We start from the raw sequence: 18,188 nt of genomic DNA, 5'->3' as shown, positions 1-18,188 counted from the left end.
CTTTTCTTGTTTTGAAGTGTCAGTTCTGCCATTCTGCTCTTTGGTTTTCTCATATTTCTCCTTTTGTTTTTGTTCTTCCTTTCTCTTTTTTCCTGGGTCTTCAGAATTGATTCCTTCCTGATTCTGGTTCTCAGTTTCTGCAGAGCCATGAGAGATGAGTTGGTTCCTCTGTGGTTCTGTTTCATTGAGAACCTCCTCCTCTTTACACACACAACATTGTGGGAGATCTGGACAAAAAGACAAAACAAAAGCCTTTAAATGTCAATCAAACAAGGAAGTCTTCCTATTAATATTTTGTTGGATAAAAACAGGATTTTTTTCTGGCTCTGGAACGAGGTTCCGCAGCATCCGGTGCAGGTCCACCTGGTTCCGAAACAGCTTTTTCCCACTTGCCATCAGACTGCTGAACTCTTAACTGGACTGCACTCAAAATCTGGTCTCCACTTCATACCTTGCACATGTACAGAGCTAAGTAACTTCCATTTTACTGTCAGTCCTGCACTTTATATTTTATATTCATATTTATATTCATATTTTATACTGTATTTTATTTTATTCTGGAGTAACCTCACAACATTGGAACCTCAAAACATTGTCCTGAGCCGTATGCAACGAAATTTCGTTCTGTATACACCCTGTGCATGCAAAATGACAACAAAGTCAGTCTAAGTCTATTTGACTATTTTGTTGACATTCCCTTTAGCGCAGCTCCATCTAATGGATGCATAACGTAACTCCAGCCTCTACTGTAGCGTCTATCCTATGCGCCTTAAACACGGTGCAACTTATATATGAAAAAAGTTTTAAAATAGGCCATTCATTGAAGGTGCGCCTTATAATGTGGTGCGCCTTATAGTGCGGAAAATACGGTAATTATGCTTTATAATAATTGTAAATAATAAAGGTAAATGCTTCACGGATTTCGCCTATCATGGGTTCTTTTGGGAACACAACCCCCGAGAAAAACGAGGGTTCACTGTATAGGTACATGTTTAAATAAAATGAAGATTGTTGAACTACTGACATGTCTCTGAAATTCCAAGCAAAAACTTTGTGTTTATTTTCAGAAAATGAGAAAAGGTCAAAATAATTTAAAAATGCAGTGCTTTCAGACCTTGAATAATGCAAAGAGAACTAGTTCATATTCATTTAGAAACAACAAAACAAATGTTTTAACTCAGGAAGAGTTCAGAAATCAATATTTGGTGGAATAACCAGGAGGTTTTCAATGGGGTTTAGTGCAGTGGTCTCTTCATTTTTTCCAGACCTGTATGTAGTTGTTAACGGTTTTAGTTGGACAAAACTATTAAATTTCTTATGTGAATGTATGTAAATAAGCAGTGAAGTTTAGAAAAATGCACCAACAAATAACTTCTCTTGGTCCTTAGCACTGCTGGGGGCTAAGGACCCCTAAAGGTCAGATCCTAGAATCGTCCCTGGGTTTAAATATTCTGCTATTAGAGCAGAATACTCCAGTCCAGGTTTGAAGAGTCTGGGTGTTGTAGTTTTTAAACTAGAGTCGATTAAACATGCGGAAGGAAAAAATAGGTGGAATCGCCCTTTAGCCATTTCCCGAATCGGAAGCTTGAATTGGAAACCAACTTCAGCTTCGTCTTTCTTAAACCTGATTAATCAGTAAAACATGAAGGTGTTTCGTACCTATCCGGTGTAAGATGATCCTCGGTATCCGGGTAAAATCCATCAGTCTGCGCTGATCCTCCATCTCTTCCTCCATCTTAACGTTGATTTCTTTCCACTCTGTGAATGTTTCTCCAGCAGGAGTTACCTGCTCGTTGATAAACTCTCTCTGAGGCGGAACTGAAGACATTTTCACTGAAAACACGGAAATATTTACCGAAAACACCAAACCTGTTTTCAAACTACCTTCTAAGAGGAGCTAATGCTACCTCGTGAGCTCCGTAGCTTTCCGTGTGTTTCACTTTGGCTGCACTGAAGAAACTGTAAACGATTTTTAGTTCCCCTTTGAATGTTCCGCTTTGAGCCTCCTCTCAACATAAAGTTATATTAAATATCTTACAACATTAATAAAAGGTTCATATATTTCAGTGAGTGAAACACAGTATTAAAGTAATTACACAAACACACGGATGTTTCCAAGCCTTTTATTTCTGTTAATTATGAGGATTTTCCACATTTAATGGAAACACAGCATTTATGATTAGAATAATACATCATACTGACACTAATGAAAAAATAATTATTTAAAAATGTGAGCTTGGAGTCAGTTATCAGAAAATACTTTTTATCTTACAAAAGAACCATATTAGATGGTATTTTAATTTCTTGTGTGTGATCGTTTCAGCTTGTGAAACAGAGTCTAATATTATAGTTTTGTATTTTGTGATTCAGTTTTGAAGTTAAACAGTAAATGGCTACATATATTATAGAGGAACGCAGAGAATTGTTGTGATTGTTTTAGCTTGTAAAACAGTCTAAGTGGTATCAAAACGTGCGGCTCAATCCCGGCATTTAGCTATTACTGTTATTGGGAATCGGAGTTACGATGGCGACGTAAAAAGCTAAAAACGAGCAAAATTTCCAACTGCAGAAACACAGAGCATAACTGAAACCAACTGCTGCCCCATTAGAGTGAGAAATGAAGTGGATTTTTGACCCCAAAACAATTTAGAAATCGCCGTCACGCCCACAAATATCGCCCGATTGGTGTCAAACTCGGTCATGACATCGATACGCATGCCTGCTCCGGTAAAATGTTTTCAAAATTTCTCTAGGGCTTACGGTTTTCTGTCAAGGTGCTTCAGAGCGAAATCATGCGGCAGGGTAACTGACGCTCTCCCAGATTCACTTCCATGTATTTCTGAAAAATTTCAGAGCTCGGCGCACACCATCTATGTTTCATCACTGTTATTACTGAGAGTGAGGTAGAGATATGAATCGCGGGCGACAAATAGCCCTCTCATACTCTTCAAACGGTTTTCGAATACGTATCACGGTTCCCGAACGGGAAGGAGTTGTTCGGACTGCTTTTTTAAATAAAAACTGACTAGGTGTCTCACAAAGATATAATTCTTTTCCACCTTTCTGTCTCACACTCACACAACAGCTGCTCTTTAGAACTACAATGACTGAAGGTTAGGACTACAACATGGCGGACACTCAGTGCCTACAAAAGAGGTCTGAGCTGAATGTCAGAACTACAAACATGGTGGAACTGTCAGTTACTACAGAGGAGGACTGAGCTGGCCTTTAGAACTACTTGTGTTTTGGGTGTTTTATAACTGATTTAAAATTAAGCTTACTCATTACATTTGTGTATTTTTTACATGAACGTTCCATTCATCCATCCATCCTCTGTTCACCCTTGTCCCTAATGGGGTCGGGAGGGTTGCTGGTGCCTATCTCCAGCTACGTTCCAGGTGGGAGGCGGAGTCACCCTGGACAGTCTGTCGCAGGGCAACACAAAGACATACAGGACAAACATTCACACACACACACCCCTAGGGTGTGTGTGGAGAATTTAGATAGACCGATTAACCTAACAGTCATGTTTTTGGACTGTGGGAGGAAGCCGGAGTACCCGGAGAGAACCCATGCATGCACAGGGAGAACATGCAAACTCCATGCAGAAAGACCCCGGCCGGGAATCGAACCCAGGACCTTCTTGCTGCAAGGCAACAGTGCTATCAACTGCGCCACTGTGCAGCCCCTAGATCAATGTTACTCATGGAATTAGTTTGGACATTTAAAATGAAGCTTACTGAAAATTTCAAAATAAAAGCCTTAATATTCCTCTATGGTTAAATTAAGGCCATAGGTGGTGCAATAATATTAGCCTGCATTATCTTTTTCTCTCAGGTTAAGCATTTTCCCTAAAATAAGATTTTAGCTATTTTTCTTAATTATTATCCATGTTTAGGACACTGAATGTAGGAAGTCCATGTAAGACAACATTCTAATGATAGCCCACATGCTACTGGCAGCATTTAGGTTTACATTAGCATTTTGGCTCATTTTAGATTATACATTAATATTAACATACTGAATGGTGCAAGACCATGTTAATCAACATGCTTGTTACTCTCCACATGCTATTGATTACATTGCAGGTTTCTTTAGCATTGATGCTAATTTTTAGCATCAGAACGCTGGGTCCAAACCGACGGGCACATTTTGGCAGGCCCCGGTTAAATTTCTTCAGGAATTTTCTAGTTTTGTATTTTGTGATTAAGTCTTGAAGTTAACAGTAAATAAATACATATTTTATAGAGGAGCGCAGAGATTCGTTGTTTTGACTTGTAAAGATGGAGAATAACTGACTGTGTTGTGAAAAAAAGGTTCATGTTGCCAAAAAAGTAGTGAAAACATGAAAGGTCACTGAAGAGACAAGATGTGAGACCAAGACAGATCACTTTAACTAAAGCCATCAAAACAATAAAAGTCTTCTGGTTATTTTGAAAAATTCTTGGCCTGTTTTTATGTCTGATATTTTTATAAGACAGATCACTTTAAATACAGCCATAAAATCAACAATTTGATTGACAACAAAACTGAAAAGGATCATTAATCCAAAGCTCTTAACAACAGAAAGCATTGGGCGAGTTGATTAATTTATGGATTTTTGATGGGTTTTTAAAAAAATATCCTTCAAATGCAAAAGATATTTCTGACTTGTTTTTGTGTCACATTACAGTATTGTAGATCGTCTGCAATGTTATCTCTGGATACAGTAACTGAAAGGTGCATGAAACGTCCATAAAGATGTAGTTTCTGACAATGCAGAATTAATTAATAACTAATGAAAACATTACATTTGAGATTAGAATATTAAATCAGACTAATTGATGAAAAATACTTTTAATTTTGTAAAATGTAATGAATGTGACATTTTTTGAAAACTGTCTTAAATTCTGATATTGAGGAAATGAAAAAAATTCAATTTGTGTAAAAACTCATGTTTTACTGTTATTGCAAGGATCTTTAGATGCTTTACTTAAAGCTGACATTTAAAAATATGGCAACAGTTAATGACGATGACAATCACTGAATAATCCATCAATATTTATTCAAATCAACAGTTATTAAAAAGCATATTCTGCTCAAAATAGTAGTGTATATTTTAACAAACCTTTTTAATAATATACTTTGCTTCTCATAGCAAAGTGTAACAATGACAAACATTTGGGAACATAAAAACCTCTCTGTGGTTAGCTCTAAATCAAAATCTGACCAGATCAAAATTATTTTAGAGTTTTTTTCAAACAAACATCAGAGTTTTATTTATGGAAAAACAAGAACATTTCACTGCTTTCATTTCTAAAGTATTTTACATCCAGTCATACACAGAAACTTCAAATAAAAGCTAAACTCAACTATTCTACATGGTACAGAACTCCATGAAAACTGAAATGCACAGAAATTAATCCTGTCTGAATGTGTTCCCCTCTTTAACTTCAGTATCTAATGGGATACTGATGGGGATCTTAAGTACAAATACGACTGAGAATTAAAACAAAAAACTGGATTAAGGAAAACAAGCTGATAGGCAAAAGTAGACCTCAGGTTTATTTTGGTCAGACAGTGAAAGACACAATCACAGTGAATCACTAGCAGCCTGCAAGAATCTGTTGACTTTAATATGTTCAACTTGCTGTTTACATCATCTGACCAGATTTTCCATAGGATTAGATGCCAAATTGGATCGGATCTGTTTTGGACCTATGGATTCTCATCAGAGTGAGTCTTCATGTGACGAGATAAATTACTTCTGTTACTGTAACTTTTTCCACAGCTCCCACATGAGAAAGGCTTCTCACCCGTGTGAATTCTCATGTGAACATTTAAATCACCTTTTTGAGAGAAACGTTTTCCACAAGTCCCACATGAGAAAGGCCTCTCACCCGTGTGAATTCTCATGTGAACATTTAAAGAACCTTTTTGAGAGAAACTTCTTCCACAAGACCCACAAGAGAAAGGCTTCCCACCTGTGTGAATTCTCATGTGAACATTTAAATTAGTATTTTGAGAGAAACTTCTTCCACAAGTCCCACAAGAGAAAGGCTTCTCATCTGTGTGAATTCTCATGTGGACATTTAGAAAGTCCTTTCGAGAGAAACTCTTTCCACAGGATCCACAGAAGAAAGGCTTCTCACCTGTGTGAATTCTCATGTGATGAGTTAAAGTCCCTTTTTCACTGTAACTTTTTCCACAGATCCCACAAGCGAAAGGCTTCTCACCTGTGTGAATTCTCATGTGATGAGTTAAAGTCCCTTTTTCACTGTAACTTTTTCCACAGATCCCACAAGAGAAAGGCTTCTCACCTGTGTGAATTCTCATGTGAACATTTAAATAAGTTTTTTGAGAGAAACTTCTTCCACAAGTCCCACAAGAGAAAGGCTTCTCATCTGTGTGAGTTATCATGTGGACATTTAGAGCGTCCTTTCGAGAGAAACTCTTTCCACAGGATCCACATGAGAAAGGCTTCTCACCTGTGTGAATTCTCATGTGATGAGTTAAAGTCCCTCTGTTACTGTAACTCTTTCCACAAGTCCCACAAGAAAAAGGCCGCTCATATCTGTGAATTCTTCTGTGCCTCAGCAAGATATCGTTTCGAGAAAAGGTTTTATCACAAATTTTACAAGAATATAATTTTTGCCCTGCGTGAGCTTTCTTGTGCTTTTTTTGTTTTGAAGTGTCAGTTCTGCCTTTCTGCTCTTTGGTTTTCTCATATTTCTCCTTTTGTTTTTGTTCTTCCTTTCTCTTTTTTCCTGGGTCTTCAGAATTGATTCCTTCCTGATTCTGGTTCTCAGTTTCTGCAGAGCCATGAGAGATGAGTTGGTTCCTCTGTGGTTCTGTTTCATTGAGAACCTCCTCCTCTTTACACACACAACATTGTGGGAGATCTGGACAAAAAGACAAAACAAAAGCCTTTAAATGTCAATCAAACAAGGAAGTTTTCCTATTAATATTTTGTTGGATAAAAACAGGATTTTTTTCTGGCTCTGGAAAGAGGTTCCGCAGCATCCGGTGCAGGTCCACCAGGTTCCGAAACAGCTTTTTCCCACTTGCCATCAGACTGCTGAACTCTTAACTGGACTGCACTCAAAATCTGGTCTCCACTTCATACCTTGCACATGTACAGAGCTAAATAACTTCCATTTTACTGTCAGTCCTGCACTTTATATTTTATATTCATATTTATATTCATATTTTATACTGTATTTTATCTTATTCTGGAGTAACCTCAAAACATTGTCCTGAGCCGTATGCAACGAAATTTCGTTCTGTATAAACCCTGTGCATGCAAAATGACAATAAAGTCAGTCTAAGTCTATTTGACTATTTTGATGACATTCCCTTTAGCGCAGCTCCATCTAATGGATGCATAACGTAACTCCAGCCTCTACTGTAGCGTCTATCCTATGCGCCTTAAACACGGTGCAACTTATATATGAAAAAAGTTTTAAAATAGGCCATTCATTGAAGGTGCGCCTTATAATGTGGTGCGCCTTATAGTGCGGAAAATACGGTAATTATGCTTTATAAAAATTGTAAAAAATAAAGGTAAATGCTTCACGGATTTCGCCTATCATGGGTTCTTTTGGGAACACAACCCCCGAGAAACACGAGGGTTCACTGTTTAGGTACATGTTTAAATAAAATGAAGATTGTTGAACTACTGACATGTCTCTGAAATTCCAAGCAAAAACTTTGTGTTTATTTTCAGAAAATGAGAAAAGGTCAAAATAATTTAAAAATGCAGTGCTTTCAGACCTTGAATAATGCAAAGAGAACTAGTTCATATTCATTTAGAAACAACAAAACAAATGTTTTAACTCAGGAAGAGTTCAGAAACCAATATTTGGTGGAATAACCAGGAGGTTTTCAATGGGGTTTAGTGCAGTGGTCTCTTCATTTTTTCCAGACCTGTATGTAGTTGTTAACGGTTTTAGTTGGACAAAACTATTTCATTTCTTATGTGAATGTATGTAAATAAGCAGTGAAGTTTAGAAAAATGCACCAACAAATAACTTCTCTTGGTCCTTAGCACTGCTGGGGGCTAAGGACCCCTAAAGGTCAGATCCTAGAATCGCCCCTGGGTTTAAATATTCTGCTATTAGAGCAGAATACTCCAGTCCAGGATTGAAGAGTCTGGGTGTTGTAGTTTTTAAACTAGAGTCGATTAAACATGCGGAAGGAAAAAATAGGTGGAATCGCCCTTTAGCCATTTCCCGAATCGGAAGCTTGAATTGGAAACCAACTTCAGCTTCGTCTTTCTTAAACCTGATTAATCAGTAAAACATGAAGGTGTTTCGTACCTATCCGGTGTAAGATGATCCTCGGTATCCGGGTAAAATCCATCAGTCTGCGCTGATCCTCCATCTCTTCCTCCATCTTAACGTTGATTTCTTTCCACTCTGTGAATGTTTCTCCAGCAGGAGTTACCTGCTCGTTGATAAACTCTCTCTGAGGCGGAACTGAAGACATTTTCACTGAAAACACGGAAATATTTACCGAAAACACCAAACCTGTTTTCAAACTACCTTCTAAGAGGAGCTAATGCTACCTCGTGAGCTCCGTAGCTTTCCGTGTGTTTCACTTTGGCTGCACTGAAGAAACTGGAAACGATTTTTAGTTCCCGCTTGAATGTTCCGCTTTGAGCCTCCTCTCAACATAAAGTTATATTAAATATCTTACAACATTAATAAAAGGTTCATATATTTCAGTGAGTGAAACACAGTATTAAAGTAATTACACAAACACACGGATGTTTCCAAGCCTTTTATTTCTGTTAATTATGAGGATTTTCCACATTTAATGGAAACACAGCATTTATGATTAGAATAATACATCATACTGACACTAATGAAAAAAATAATTATTTAAAAATGTGAGCTTGGAGTCAGTTATCAAAAGATATTTTTAATCTTACAAAAGAACCATATTAGAAGGTATTTTAATTTCTTGTGTGTGATCGTTTCAGCTTGTGAAACAGAGTCTAATATTATAGTTTTGTATTTTGTGATTCAGTCTTGAAGTTAAACAGTAAATGACTACATATATTATAGAGGAACACAGAGAATTGTTGTTTTGACTTTGATTTGCAGATAAGAGAATAACTGTGTTGTGGAAAAAAAGGTTCATGTTGCTAAAAAAAGAAGTGAAAAGAGACAAGATGTGAGAAGAAGACAGATCACTTTAACTAAAGCCATAAAATCAACAATTTGACAACAAAACTGAAAAGGATCATTAATCCAAAGTTCTTAACAACAGAAAGAATTGGGCGAGTTGATTAACTTATGGATTTTTGATGGATTTAAAAAATATATCCTTCAAATGCAAAAGATATTTCTGACTTGTTTTTGTGTCACATTACAGTATTGTAGATCGTCTGCAATGTTATCTCTGGATACAGTAACTGAAAGGTGCATGAAAAGTCCATAAAGATGTAGTTTCTGACAATGCAGAATTAATTAATAACTAATCAAAACATTACATTTGAGATTAGAATAATAAATCAGTCTAATTGATAAAAAAATACTTTTAATTTTGTAAAATGTCATGAATATGACATTTTTTGAAAACTGTCTTGAATTTTGATATTGAGGAAATGAAAAAAATTCAATTTGTGTAAAAACTCATGTTTTACTGTTATTGCAAGGATCTTTAGATGCTTTACTTAAAGCTGACATTTAAAAATATGGCAACAGTTAATGACGATGACAATCACTGAATAATCCATCAATATTTATTCACATCAACAGTTATTAAAAAGCATATTCTGCTCAAAATACTAGTGTATATTTTAACATACCTGTTTAATAATATACTTTGTTTCTCATAGCAAAGTGTAACAATGACAAAAATTTGGGAACATAAAAACCTCTCTGTGGTTAGCTCTAAATCAAAATCTGACCAAATCAAATTTTTTTTTGAGATTTTTTTCAAACAAACATCAGAGTTTTATTTATGGAAAAACAAGAACATTTCACTGCTTTCATTTCTAAAGTATTTTACATCCAGTCATACACAGAAACTTCAAATAAAAGCTAAACTCAATTATTCTACATGGTACAGAACTCCATGAAAACTGAAATGCACATTCACGGGATCTTAATTTCAGATCACGCCCCTCTCTTACTTCAGATCCACTTTAATCTTCATGCTCCATCGTTCAACTGGAAATTTATCCCCCCCATCAATTCGGATCAAGCACTTAAGGACTTCATTTCAGCTAAAATCTCAGATTTCCTTCTTTTTAATGACAAAGGTGATGTGTCTGATTCAGTCTTGTGGGAGACATTTAAGGTGGTTCTGAGGGGCAACATTATTTCTTATCAGTCTTCGGTCAAAAGGGCCAGATCTCAGCGTTTTGCAGATATTCAGGCTGAATTGGCTGTTTTGGAGGACAGGTACCAGAACTCAAATGATGAAAATATACTTAATGCCATTCTGAAGATAAAATCTGAATATAACCACATGCTTGGGGAACAAGTTGGTAATTGCATTCGCAAACTTAAACAAAAGCATTTTGAACTGGCGGACAAACCTGATAGATTGCTTTCTAGACAAATAAAAGGCACACTGGCAGATAGAGCTATTCATAAAGTTACTTCTCCTTCTGGCCAACTGTTAACTGATCCTAAACTCATTAATGATGCCTTTTTCAATTATTACAGTGATTTATACACCTCCAAGAGTAGTGCTACCAGCACGGATATTAAAGTCTTTCTAAACAATTTAAATGTACCTGTCCTGGATGAATCCGCCAGGGCACACCTGGACTCTAGTTTTACTATTGAAGAAATTAAATCCGCGATACACTCTTTATCTCCTGGTAAGGCTTGTGGTCCGGATGGGTTTGGAATAGATTTCTATAAATGTTATTTGGATCTGGTTGCCCCTCTTCTTCTGCGTATGGTGAACTCTTCTGTGGTGGAGGGAGTGTTTCCCCAGAGTTTGTATGATGCTCATATCTGTCTTCTCCTGAAGAAGGGCAGGGATTGCTCTAATGTTGCCTCATACCGTCCTTTAAGCTTACTAAATGGTGACCAAAAAATAGTAGCCAAAGTACTAGCTACTTGTTTAAATAAATGCATAGCTCATCTGATCCATCCCACCCAGACTGGCTTTATCCCCAACAGGTATTCCTTTTCAAACACTCGTCGACTCTTAAGTGTTATGTACCAGTCCAACCTTCCTGCCTCCGCAGTTATTTCATTAGATGCTCAACAGGCATTCGACCAAATTGAATGGGACTATTTGTTTTTGGTTCTCCAAAAATTTGGCTTTGGCGATAAAGTTATGACTTTACTAAAAATGCTTTACGCTCAGCCAAGATCCTCAGTTCTGAGTAATCACGACAGGTCTGCTTCTTTTTTATTGCATCGCGGAACCAGACAGGGGTGTTGTCTTTCTCCGTTGCTATTTGCACTGGCCATGGAACCCCTTGCTATTTCCATCAGGAACCATCCATCGATCACTGGCATTTCAGACTATGCTACAGATAGTCCCATTGGCCTGTATGCAGACGATGTTATCCTGACCCTTTCAGACGTTACAGTCTCTCTTTCTCCACTTCTTACACTTATAAATAAATTTGGCAAGCTTTCCGGTTTTACTATTAATTGGGATAAAAGTCTTTTTATGCCTCTTTCAAATGGTCTGAACGCTGCTTTTCTTAGCAATCTGCCATTCAAAGTTTCCACTAGTCATTTCGAGTATCTGGGGATAAATATCACAAGAGACCCTAAACTCCTTTTTAAATATAATTTTTTGGATTTAATCAACAAAATTAAATCCATGGCTGACATGTGGAGGCACCTTCCTCTTTCATTGATTGGTTGCATCAATGTTGTCAAGATGGTGCTCCTTCCGAAATTTACCTATCTTTTTCAAAATATACCCATTTATCTCACTGCTTCCTTTTTTAAGATGATAGACTCTATTATAATCCCTTTTGTCTGGGCTGGTAAGCACCCTCGAATATCAAAGTCTCACCTACAGAAACCTACTGCGGAGGGGGGCCTAGGCCTTCCTGTTTTTCGATACTATTACTGGGCGTGTAATGCCAGATCCTGGGTTTTCTGGACTCAGTTCTGTTCGAGGGGTGAGGTGGTTGACTCGCTACTACCCAAATGGCCATTGAACGAAAACCTTGCGTTATTGGAGCTTACTTCTTCTTCCTCAGCTGCAGTATTGTTTTCCAATCCTTCTTTGTCCTTTCAGTTGCTGAAGGATAATTTTATACTAAGAAATTCACTCAGGATTCTGAAGCAGTTAAAGAATGTATTGAATCTCCCTGGCTTGTCCATCTATGCCCCGATTTGTCAGAATTCAGCATTTAAGCCAGGTAATATGGATGTAGTTTTTAAGCACTGGTTAAATAAGGGGATAGTTGCTGTTAAGGATTTATACATTAATAATCACTTTGCTTCCTTCACGCAACTACAATCAAAATTTGGTCTTCCTTCTAGCCATTTTTTCAGGTACTTGCAAGCCCGGAACTTTGTAAAACAGCACCTCCCCCACTATGAAACCTTACCGGCACAGCATAGTTTCTACGAGCTTATAAGAAAGCCCTCTACCTCTAAAAACCTAATTTCTCAGTTTGTTAATCTTCTCAGTTCATCCCCGTCTACTAGGCATATAAAAGAGGCCTGGGCTTCTGATCTACTTGGTGAGATTTCGGATGAGCAATGGGATTTGTCTCTTTCAAGAATCAAGACCTGCTCCATTAACTCTAGACTGCAACTTATTCAATTCAAAGTTATCCATCGGCTGCACTTTTCTAAAACTAAACTCAATAGGCTATTCCCCTGCGTCTCACCAAAATGCGACAAATGTAAATTAGATGATGGGACTCTGGGTCACATGTTTTGCTCCTGTCCTAAACTAATGGACTTCTGGTGCAAGATTTTTGAATTTTATAGCAATGCTTATGTCAGGATCTGTGTTTTTCTGTGTTTATTTAGAGTTTTCTGTGTCCTTTAGTCTCTTCGTTGTCCTGTCCTCCCCTTGATTGTTCCCAGGTGTGTCTCGTTTCTGTGATTACCCTCCCGTGTATTTAACTCCACCTGTGTTCCTTGTTCCTCGTCGGGTCCTCGTCAATGTCCAGTCTAGTCGTCCTCAGTGTTTCCGTGTGCCTGCTACTCGTTGTTTGGACTGTGCTTCATCATTAAACCATCATTTTTCATCTTACCTGGGTCCGCTGCGTCTCCCTCACCACCTCAACACACTGCACTTCATGACAGAAGGACCCGACCAAACCGAATGGTGAGAGAGCAGCACGACCAAGAGGCATGGTTCCAGCAGCAGTTGGAGTTGGCTCAGCGGGATCTCTACAAGGACGTAGAGATCCTGCCATCTCCGCTGCTGCTGGAGGAGATGGGACTGGACTCAGACTACACCCTGGCGATTAACAAATGTCTGATCCCACCAGTCACCACCCCAAAGCCCTCCGGATTCGGCCCCCGCCATTCCTCACGCCGGGGGAGACAGCGACGTGAGCCGCCGGTGAACCCGGCCCCTCGTCGCCTTCCGGATCCGTCTCCTCCGCTGTCTGCCCGGAGACAGCGACGTGAGCCGCCGGCAGACCCGGCCCCTCGTCGCTTTCCGGAGCCGCCACCTCCACGGTCAGCCCGGAGACAGCGACGTGAGCCGCCGGTGGACCCGGCCCCTCGTCGCCTTCCGGAGCTGTCACCTCCGCTGCCGGTTCCAAGGCTTCGCTGCGGCTCGCCCCCGCAGCCGGTTCCAAGGCTTCGCTGCGGCTCGCCCCCGCAGCCGGTTCCAAGGCTTCGCTGCGGCTCGCCCCCGCAGCCGGTTCCAAGGCTTCGCTGCGGCTCGCCCCCGCAGCCGGTTCCCAGGCTTCACTGCGGCTCGCCCCCGCAGCCGGTTCCCAGGCTCCGCTCCGGCTCGCCCCCGCAGCCGGCCCCGAGGCTCCGCTCCGGCTCACCTCCAGCCGGCGCACCCGAGGCCGAATCAGCCGGCGTTCCAGCCGGCGCACCCGAGGCCGAATCAGCCGGCGTTCCAGCCGGCGCACCCGAGGCCGAATCAGCCGGCGTTCCAGCCGGCGCACCTTCCGAGACTCCCAGTGTTCCTTCCGAGACTCCCAGTGTTCCTTCCGAGACTCCCAGTGTTCCTTCCGAGACCCAGACCCCCAGCGTTCCTTCCGAGACTCCCTGCGTTCCGACTCAGACTCCCTGTGTTCCTCCTGAGACTCTCTGCGTTCCACCCGAGACCCTGACCCTCTGCGTTCCACGCGAGACCCTGACCCTCTGCGTTCCACCCGAGACCCTGACCCTCTGCGTTCCACCCGAGACCGAGACCCCCAGTGCTCCGTCCGAGACCGAGACCCCCAGTGCTCCGACCGAGACCGAGACCCCCAGTGCTCCGACCGAGACCCCCAGTGCTCCAACCGAGACCCCCTGCGCTCCGACCGAGACCCCCTGCGCTCCGACCGAGACCCAGTCCCTATCTGTTCCTCCCGAGACCCAGACCCCCTGTGTTCCCACTGAGACCCCATGTTCTCCACCAGAGACCCTGCCTCGGGGGGATCGTCGTCGCCGTCTGTGGGCGGCCCCCGGGGCTCATCATCGCCACCTCCAGGGCCGCGGACGGCCGCTGGACCGCCCCCTGGGGTCCCGCCTCCAGGGTTCCCGCCTCCAGCGCCGCGGACGGCCGCCGGACCGCCTCCGTGGTTCCCGCCTCCAGCGCCGCGGACGACCGCCGGACCGCCTCCGTGGTTCCCGCCTCCGGGGTTCCCGCCTCCTGCGCCGCGGACGGCCGCCGGACCGCCTCCGTGGTTCCTGCCTCCAGCGCCGCGGACGACCGCCGGACCACCTCCGTGGTTCTCGCCTCCAGCGCCGCGGACGACCGCCGGACCACCTCCGTGGTTCTCGCCTCCAGCGCCGCGGACGGCCGCCGGACCGCCTCCGTGGTTACCGCCTCCGTGGTTACCGCCTCCGTGGTTCCCGCCTCCAGCGCCGCGGACGGCCGCCGGACCGCCTCCGTGGTTCCCGCCTCCAGCGCCGCGGACGGCCGCCGGACCGCCTCTGTGGTTCCCGCCGCCGCGGACGACCGCCAGACCACCTCCGTGGTTCCCGCCTCCTTTGCCTCCGCCCACCCTGTGGGTAGTGTTTTGTTTGTTTATGGACTCTTGGCCCTTCTTGTGTTTCCGCCCACGATGGTGGGTTGTTTTTTGTTTTTCTGGACTCTGGCCCCCCATCCGGTGCCCCTCCGCCCACCCTTGTTGGGTTTTTTTTTTTTTTGGCGTCTGGTAGCCGCCCTTGAGGGGGGGGTACTGTCAGGATCTGTGTTTTTCTGTGTTTATTTAGAGTTTTCTGTGTCCTTTAGTCTCTTAGTTGTCCTGTCCTCCCCTTGATTGTTCCCAGGTGTGTCTCGTTTCTGTGATTACCCTCCCGTGTATTTAACTCCACCTGTGTTCCTTGTTCCTCGTCGGGTCCTCGTCAATGTTACGTCAATGTCCAGTTTAGTCGTCCTCAGTGTTTCCGTGTGCCTGCTACTCGTTGTTTGGACTGTGCTTCATCATTAAACCATCATTTTTCATCTTACCTGGGTCCGCTGCGTCTCCCTCACCACCTCAACACACCGCACTTCATGACAGCTTATGGCAAGCCTCTATGTCCGGATAGGCATTTGATCATTTTGGGTTGCTCTAAATCCTCTCTTGCTCTTCCCATGTCCCTACAACAGTCTCTAATGTTTGGTTTAGTGGTAGCAAAGCGGGTTATTCTACGGGAATGGAAATCCTCTACCCCGCCTTGTTTTAAGAAATGGCTTAATGATATGGTGTCCTGTATCTATCTTGAGGAGATTCGATACTCTTTGTCTGACAATCATCAGAAGTTCCTGGATGTGTGGGGTCCTTTCAATAGATACATACAAAATAATAGGCTAAAATAACTGTCGTTTACATCTGGACCTGCATTTTCTAATAATTTATTTTACTCATTTACCGTTTCGTCATGTTTATTGTGATTATAACTTGTGTTCATCTTTTCTTGTTATTCCATATTCCATGGTGGGCTGTTTGTTTCAATGTCCTCAGAAATGTCTCTTACTCGCTTGGACTCTGTCTCATGCTCGATAACACTCTACAATCTGATGTGCATTTTATCCTCTTATCAGACCCTTTGTTAGCTGACAGTGTTTTGATTGTTCTGTTCTGTGGATTTTTGTTTTGATGATTCTGGTTAGTTTTTTTTTATCCTTGTTGTTTTGTCCTCTAATTTGCCTGTTTATTCTTGAAAATCATAAATAAATATAAAAAAAAAACAAAAAAAAACAACAAAAAAAAAAACTGAAATGCACAGAAATTAATCCTGTCTGAATGTGTTCCCCTCTTTAACTTCAGTATCTAATGGGATACGGATGGGGATCTTAAGTACAAATACGACTGAGAATTAAAACAAAAAACGGGTTTAAGGAAAACAAGCTGGAAAACAATCTGGTTTAAAACATAATCTTTAACCAGTATGAGTAAAGATAAGACTGTCACGGATCACAAAGTGTAATTTAGATATTATATGATGAATAGTAAACAGTCCAGGTCAAAGTTGATATTTAAGTATTTTAAATACTTAGAACGATATGAGATGCGTTTAAGGCACTTTTTAAAGTAGGAAATTAAACCTCAATGACACCAATAAGCAACTAATTTGTAGAATAAAAGTTAAATTATAGCTTAAATTAAACATAATTGAGATTTTTACTATTTTTATTTTTTTAGGGCTAGCAGAGTAGAATCTGCTGGCCCTTACAGCTAACCAGTGATTATTTAATATTTATAATTTGACCTGATTGTTTAAATAGTGCCCTGCGACAGACTGGCGACCTGTCCAGGGTGAACCCCGCCTCTCGCCCGGAACGTAGCTGGAGATTGGCGCCGGCCACCCTCCCGACCCCACTAAGGACAAAGGGTGAACAGAAAATGGATGGATGTCTGGATGTTTAAATAGTTTTCAGATACAGCGATGTTTAACCAGTCTCATCAGTAAACTGTGAAAGTGTTTCATGAGTTTTCGGTGTAAGATTGCCTTCACTGTCCGTGTACTTCCTTAAACTGGCGTCACGGAAACTGTAATTGTCAGATTATATGATGAATAATAATCAGGGTGGTGATAGAATAGTCAGCAGTGATAGAAGTTTAGTAATAATGCAAATCTTTCATCACATTTGCCCCACATTCCCTCCTAATTCAGGGATTGTGGTTTCTTAATTTCAGTGTTTATGCTACTGGACGAGAAACAGAGTTAAAATTGTCTTTTGTTCCTCACAGCACCTGTGCAGATCGATCACTGTGCGGTTTGAAGAGTTGGGTAGGAACTGTGTTTGCAGCCCCGGCCCTCATAATGAAGAACGGCTCTAGGAGCCGGTTCCCATGGTTCAATTCAAAGAACCGACTCTAACAGCCCAAACATTCGGGACCGACCCATCAGCTAGATTCAGCAACCTATCTGTTTTTATTACGGATACGATAGTTTATAAAAACAGACATAGTATAAAACATATTTACTGAGATTACATTATAGAGTTCCAATTATAGCAGCATATTTTATGTTTCAGGTCAGTGTTGCTTCATAGACTGTCAGCTCCATCAGTATCAACCTCCAGGTAAAACAGCCGGTGTTGTTGCACAGGTGAGAGATCTCCTGCTGCATGTTTCATTGGTAATCGTTCTGCACTGATTGCTGGAGAACTCAGACTTCAATCATAGTAGCAGGCAGAAATGAGGAACCTTTACTGGGGTCAACAAAATGGAAGACACGGCGTGTCTTATCTCTCAAATATCAAATATCTCTACAAAAGGAAGAAAGGAGACCAACAGATTATTCAACCAGCTTTAGCTCTGTAGAGCAAATAATAATAATAATAATACAAAAGACTTTGAGGCATTTTTTTTTAATCACATCACAAAAGAGAAAACTTTTGTCTAGATTAGTTCTGGAGAGCCGGCACCTCAGGCCAAACGGATCCAAAGAGAGACAGCAGACAGAAGCAGCACAAAACCAAGAGTAAAAAAAAAGACAAAAAGAAACAGATAATATTTCTGTGGGGACTTAATGGACCAAGAACTGATTGATGGATGTAAGCTCCCGCTGATCTCGATCATCGCTGAGTGTTTGTGCTGCCGAGCCTCTTGAGGGGTTTAAAGAAAGGCCAACAGGAAAACATCTAAACGCGAAAAT

At 41.4% G+C, this 18,188-nt stretch overlaps 4 protein-coding genes and 1 long non-coding RNA gene across 13 annotated transcripts in view; 1 reads left to right on the top strand and 4 right to left on the bottom strand.

Moving 5' to 3' along the window:
* The window catches only part of LOC116733103 (immunoglobulin superfamily member 3-like), a 919,724-nt gene that overhangs the window by 191,195 nt on the left and 710,341 nt on the right, over nucleotides 1-18,188 (bottom strand). The gene's annotated exons all lie outside the window — the stretch shown is intronic.
* LOC116733131 (butyrophilin-like protein 8) overlaps nucleotides 1-18,188 on the top strand; it is a 766,651-nt gene that overhangs the window by 202,166 nt on the left and 546,297 nt on the right. The gene's annotated exons all lie outside the window — the stretch shown is intronic.
* LOC116733102 (gastrula zinc finger protein XlCGF57.1-like) overlaps nucleotides 1-18,188 on the bottom strand; it is a 366,755-nt gene that overhangs the window by 306,694 nt on the left and 41,873 nt on the right. The gene's annotated exons all lie outside the window — the stretch shown is intronic.
* LOC116733163 (uncharacterized) lies at nucleotides 55-1,698 on the bottom strand. Its single transcript, XR_004341961.1, has 2 exons — nucleotides 1,660-1,698; nucleotides 55-227 (listed from the first exon to the last, which is right to left on the bottom strand). It is a non-coding gene; the product is annotated as an uncharacterized LOC116733163 (long non-coding RNA).
* On the bottom strand, nucleotides 5,295-6,597 carry LOC116733138 (gastrula zinc finger protein XlCGF49.1-like). The gene is made up of 2 exons (XM_032583912.1): nucleotides 6,300-6,597; nucleotides 5,295-6,131 (listed from the first exon to the last, which is right to left on the bottom strand). The coding sequence occupies exons 1-2, from the start codon at nucleotides 6,481-6,483 to the stop codon at nucleotides 5,698-5,700; spliced, it is 618 nt and encodes a 205-aa protein (XP_032439803.1). The 5' UTR covers nucleotides 6,484-6,597; the 3' UTR covers nucleotides 5,295-5,697.

The sequence above is a fragment of the Xiphophorus hellerii genome, chromosome 14, assembly GCF_003331165.1.
Source record: "Xiphophorus hellerii strain 12219 chromosome 14, Xiphophorus_hellerii-4.1, whole genome shotgun sequence".
Taxonomy (NCBI): Eukaryota; Metazoa; Chordata; class Actinopteri; order Cyprinodontiformes; family Poeciliidae; genus Xiphophorus; species Xiphophorus hellerii.
The sequence above is the reverse complement of the archived record's forward strand: the minus strand, read 5'-3'. Positions and strand labels throughout refer to the sequence as shown.